The sequence below is a fragment of the Stegostoma tigrinum genome, chromosome 13, assembly GCF_030684315.1.
Source record: "Stegostoma tigrinum isolate sSteTig4 chromosome 13, sSteTig4.hap1, whole genome shotgun sequence".
NCBI classification, from domain to species: Eukaryota; Metazoa; Chordata; class Chondrichthyes; order Orectolobiformes; family Stegostomatidae; genus Stegostoma; species Stegostoma tigrinum.
In genome coordinates, this window is record NC_081366.1 from 77470428 (window position 1) to 77476427 (window position 6000).

General features: G+C 38.5%; 1 protein-coding gene across 2 annotated transcripts in view; it reads left to right on the top strand.

The window, feature by feature from the left end:
* The window catches only part of LOC125458176 (lysine-specific demethylase 3B-like), a 113574-nt gene extending 110130 nt beyond the window's left edge, over positions 1-3444 (top strand). For both annotated transcript variants that reach the window (XM_048543148.2, XM_048543149.2), the window contains one exon: positions 134-3444. In XM_048543148.2, coding sequence (XP_048399105.1) covers positions 134-214 — 81 coding nt within the window. In that variant the 3' untranslated portion in view covers positions 215-3444. The remainder of the gene's footprint in view (positions 1-133) is intronic.
* Positions 3445-6000: the final 2556 nt, after the last annotated feature.

Consider the following 6000-nt stretch of genomic DNA (forward strand, 5'->3'; position numbering starts at 1 on the left):
CTGTAATCTGACCATATAAATAGTAAGAGTTGCCTTTGTTTGCTTTCTCTTCCACAGCTGTTCTATTGCATTTGTTTATGTTGACTTCCTCATTGCGTGAATTGTGGATTAACCTGATGTTACGTGCCCTTAGGTGAAGAACATTATCTACCATGCTGTCAAAGATGCAGTTGGAACACTGAAAGCAGAAGAACCTAGACTGGCCAAGTCATAGAAGCACCTGTAATGGAAATCCAGACTCAGAAGAACTGTTCTGTAACATACGCTCATTAAGAAGTACATGCAATTAAAAATGGAAAGGCTGTTTTGGTTGGAGATAAGATGTTCTTTAAAAGCCCAGTAACACAATGGAATATAGTGTCAGTTTTGCTGTGTTCTGCAGCAAGCTGTAGGAACAGCAGATTTTGGAGAGTTTCACGTTGTAGTTAGTTTCGCACTGAGTTAGTGATTATATTTAAAATAAAATTCAATCCCTTTCCCCCTAATTTTTCCATATTCATGCGAAGTGTTGGGGTAATGAAAAAGGATCTTGTAGGTGTAGCAAAGCCCACAGTTATAACATACTGGTGTTCCCAGAAGGCGGAACAGGTTTGGAAGGACAGCAGAGTCTTTTTGTTGGCTCACATTCACTATGATCCACTGATTCCTAATTTTATATATGTGTGATTTTTATTAAAGGCCTTTACAACATTCCAGACACTCAGAGGTTCTGAACTGTTTCTGTATGGTGCCCAGATACCCATAGAGTGGCAACCAGACCTCACTGGAATCATAAACCAGCTGCTGAATCAGGTCAAAAAATATGGGTTAACATGTTACAGTTTATAGTTTAGAATGATCGCTGGATCATTCTTCTTCCATCCCCTCCAAGCCCCAGTCACAAATCAAGGTGGCAGAGGGAATTGGATGTCTGGTTAGGTCTGTGGATATTAAGGTTTCAGAAATATGGGACTCTTTAAAAATAATCTTGTTTCTGTTTTATTTTCCAAGTTGGACTTTTGTGTCTCGACTTCGTATATTTAAAAAGAATAGAAGTTATTTTACTAAACAAAAGAGTAATCCCTTCCAAACAAAATCTCTGACCTGCCTGCTGCAGTTTGCTGCCTTCAGCTGGAAATCATAAATAATGCTCCTTCTGACAAGGATGAAATGGAAGTATCAAAATTTTCTCTCAATTTTCTCTCCTATTGCTTTTGGCTGCAGGAATGCTGCATCAAGCAGCCTAGAGAATCCAACCCTGTTACAGAGAATTGATGCCATGTGCATTCCTTGCTTGGTTATTGACATTTAACTTAGGGTAGACCACAGAAGTACCAGTTTAACAGTTGGATACAATGCATTGTAAACCAGGCAGTAAGAAATGGATTGGGTTTCATTTGTGCCAAGCCTTGCTTTACTGAGTCTTTCAGTGAAAAAGCAAAATATCATTGCCCATGCTGCAGTCAGCAGGGCAGTACAAGTATTTTCTTTGAACTGAATTTAAGCTGTTGTGGGCAAGTTTTGAGCACATTCTAACAGGCTGAAAATATTTTTCAACCTACCTGTGCCCCCTCAATATTTCATTGCAGTCCTTGAGTCTTTCATTGTTTGACAACAGAACTATGTAGTAAATAGAATAACAGGGGTGTATTGATGCATTTTGAATCTTACAGAGCAAAACTTAGCATTAAATTTTTTAACTTTACCTCTGACTTTCACAGCTGTCTCATGCTGAACCATGAGGACTTAAGGGCTTAATGCTCAAATATTGGGTGACTTATTTTAATCATACTGGCTAATCTTTATCAGGACTCTTCTTTATCCATGCCTTCCGGTGAAATGGTGAAAGGTTGATTATGGATGTAGAGCCCGTGAAATGCTTCCAAGTCATGTGCTGATCTGATGATTCCTGTAACACTGGTAGTCATCAAATGTTCAGTTTTGTTCTAAGTAGCCTTAAAATATTCTCCAAACAGTTATTTTTTTCCCCAAGGAGATATTGAAGAGCATGATGCATGTGTTGGCATTTTTTTTAGGACTCTTGTGTTGGAATTTTCCAGGACTCGTGTTGGAAATCACCTGTGTGGCGTTACAATGCTGAAAATTTTTTTATGAGGCATAAAGATCTATTATTTTTTGTGAATGAACGGTTAGATCACAGGAATACAAGTTCTTAAATGACTGTGATGCTTGCTGTGATTCAAGAGTGTCTAAATGGTTTCATACCAGCAAGTTAATGGTTTTGTTTTAATGTTGATAGTTTCCATGTTGTATTATCAGTGAAGAAACTGTTCCAAGAACATTCTGTTGGATAGAATGGTGGAAGCTGCTTTGGCCTGGTTGGAGCAATGTAGTAGAGCCAGAGTACGGGAAGGTGGTTGACCCTCATGAGGAAGGTGGGTGCTCTTGAGTATGTAAATCAAATCACCCGAACAGCCCAACAGATTGGGATTATTCACAGATCTTTGTAATTTTGTCATGTAACGTTTAAAACTGTTTACAGGTATGCATCATTCCTGTTAGGAGAATTGCCTTCTGTTTGATCTCAGATTTGTGAATGTTGGGGGTTGGGCTGCACTAATTATTTTGAGTCCAGTTTGCAACTGTACGGTTTTGCCCTCCTGCCCTTGTTTTCAATCATTGGCTTATTGTATTGCTGTGTGCAATGGGACACCAATCAGAACTGTATCCACATGATGATTATCCTTCACACCCACTTGGGAGTCTTGAATCTGATTGTAGGGCAAGTTGTTAGGGGCATAACTTTTTTATTCAACCACCTGCAAATTCCACCAGAAATGTTAGTTTCCATAAACTGTTGGAAGTGGTGCCTTTGCCCTTATGCTCTACACTTAGTGGATAAATAATCCAATGGGCAGGGAGACTCAGCAGTATCGCAAGGTTTGCATTACTTACAAGAGTGCTTGAGAAGTAACTATGAATTTGTAAATCTTTGTTTAAAATAATAAACACACTGGTATAGGTTTTACTAACCTGTTGCATTTTCCGGTGTATTTCATGCAGATTGTTTTAGACATTTATATATACACTTTGGATAATGATTTGTTTAAAGGCACTCTTTGCCATAACACTGCAGTTCTTAAAAAAAAACTTTGGATTTTAAAGCAAACATGAAGGCAAAATGTGGACATTATCCTTGATATAAGCTTTAAGCGAATGACAGACTTCCAGCATTTGGCATTCTGGCAGATTAGGCAGTAACCCCTAATTTTATTTTCCAAACAGACTGCTTCCAAGATTCAGTATTTAAAACCAAAACTATCTCTAGGAGTGTGTTTTTTTTTGTTTGGGCAGGTACCAAGGTACCGTTCGTAAATCCAATGTTTTGTTGATATGTATGCTGTTGTGACTTTTTAATAAAAGGATAAAATGAAGAAAAAAATACTGTCACATAATGTAGAATACTTTGTCTTCATTTACTGCAAGCATTTTGTGAAGGGCTGATTTAGGTTTCAATATTCTTATTAAAATTCAAAGAAATAACTTTGTGTATAGAGTCATTTATTTAAAACTCACTGATTGAGGACTGTGTCCAGCAGTGTATTTGGGGGCTCAAAGACAAAGTTTCTGGAAAAGCTCAGCAGATCTGGCAGCATCTATGGAGGAGAAAACAGAGTTAATGTTTCGGGTCCGATGACCCTTCCTCCGATGACTGGAACAGTCTATACTCAGTGTATACCCAAATAGCCAGTGTATTTGGGCTCCCTAGCAATTGATCCAGGTCCATTCCAATGTGAACCCAACATCAGGAAGTATATATAATCTTACCCGTAACATCTCCATGTATCCACAAGTACGTTTTAACAGCCTGAGTGTGCAGATTGAAGGCAAGATGTCATGATCAAACAGTCATATACATAACTAGCACACAGAGGCAGTACAGCGTGTTCCTTTCTTGTGATGATCTGATTTATCTGTTCAGTCTCATTGTCCCATCCATTAAAATTTGTTCTGTTTTCTTGTAGAACATATTATGGGTTCTGCCTTCATCAGTGTTTCTTACGCAGTGTCTTAATTTCCTAAAAAGCCCTTCTGTAATATAAAAGAATCTCCTAATGACTGCTTCTGTTACTTTCATGGTGATCTTATCTAGAGGATAGGAACTTACTTGCACGGAGATAAATTTTCTCAATTTGTCCTTTCAGCCTTCTATTTCAGAATTCTTCACGAACACACTTTTTGAGACCCTTGACAGATCTGACCCGCCTTCTGTTGGAATGAATGTAACTTCATCCCCTGATCTCCTGTGGGTGTGTCTGTTCTGTACCACACATGGACTTGAAATCCTTTCTAAAACTGGACACAATATTTGAACCGTTGTTTAGGGAATATACTGCGCACCTCTCTTGATAACATCCCCACACACATGCCTTTTTTAAAAGTATTGGTAATATTCTTTGCATCTGAATTCCACCAGATTTGTAAGTTTCTCAGAGAAAGCAGGAACTTTCAATCTGTTTGTCGCAGTGTTTGTAGTTAGCTGCAATCCCGGGAAAAAAGTGCATCAGGGTGATATCTAAAAACACATGGGCTAATTTGCTGATGACCCAAAATCTAGCAGCATTGTAAACACTGTGGGTGATAGCATAAAACTACAAAGGAAATTTATAGACTAGGTGAATGGGCTGAACTGTGGTAGATGGAGTTCAGTGTAAGTCAGTGTGAGATTATCCACGTTGGACAGGGAAAGGATAGGTCAGGGTACTTTCTAGATGGCATGAAGGTAAATACAGTGTATGTTCCAACCTCTGCATTGTTCTTTAAGATTTCACAAACAGGTGCAGAAAATAATCAAGAAAGCTAATGGAGCACTGCCCTTTGTATCTAGAGGATGGGAGTACTGAGAGAGCCAGCCTATTGGCCTCGGAGGGACGACAGTGTAGATTTTCAAAACGGAATTAGGTTATGAGGAGCAATCACACAAATTAGGCCTGTCTTCTGTAGTTTTTAGAAGGTTAAGGGATGATCTGATCTAGGTTTTCAAAGCATTAAAAGGTAAAAGACAGTGAAAGAAAAACAAATTCCACAGGTTGGGGATTTTAGAACGTGGGGGCGTAGACTGAGAATTAGGGCCAGACCATTCAGGAGAGATGTCAGTAGGTGCCTCTACATACACAGGATGATAGATGTTTAGAACTTTCTTCCACAAATGGCAGTAGATTGTTGATTTTAAACCTGGATATATTTTTGTTAAAGGTATTAAGGGATATGGGCCCAAGAGCAAGTATATGGACTTAGACCACAGCAATGATGTCATTGAATGGAGGAACAGGCTTGAGGGGCTGAATGGCCTTCTGTTCTTCCTAAATGCCTTGTGTGGACTCTTAAGAACTGGAGCACAAGTTCAATTAGGAGCAAGAGGAAAATATTAATTTTAAAACCCAAACTGGAATCTCAAGTCTAAAATATAGCAATTTATCTCAACCAAATAATAGATGACAGCATTTATGTATTAAAACAATGGTTGTGTATGGAGTTTAAGAATGAATTTGAAACAAGATCGAAAATGATGTGATATAATTCAGTGTGGGATTCCTGGGGTAAAGGAGATAGTTTTGAAGCTTGGGTTCTCTTTTAACAAAAGAAATTTCTGTGACTTAGAACAGCTAAGTATGAATGAAAGGCTGATCATAAAGTTGCAGCTTCTTTAATGTTCTGCTTATCGATAAGAAGAGAAAATACTTGCCTATTTGATGTCTCAAAACAATCCGTAGAGTGCTTTTATTGCAATGTATTCATTGTCATGATATCAGAAGCATGAGAGTGGATTTGTGCAGAGTAAACTCCCACACATACAATGTAATAAATGACTAGATAATTTGTGATTGAGATAAATGCTGACCGGGACATTCCTTTCCCCTTCAAAATAGCCCCCTGGAATCTTTTGCATCCATCTGAGAGGGTAAACAGAATCTGTGTTTAAAGTCTTACCTAGAAGGTGGTTCCCGTGATGGTACAGTGCTCCATACCGAAAGGTGCCAAACAAGTATCCTACCCAAG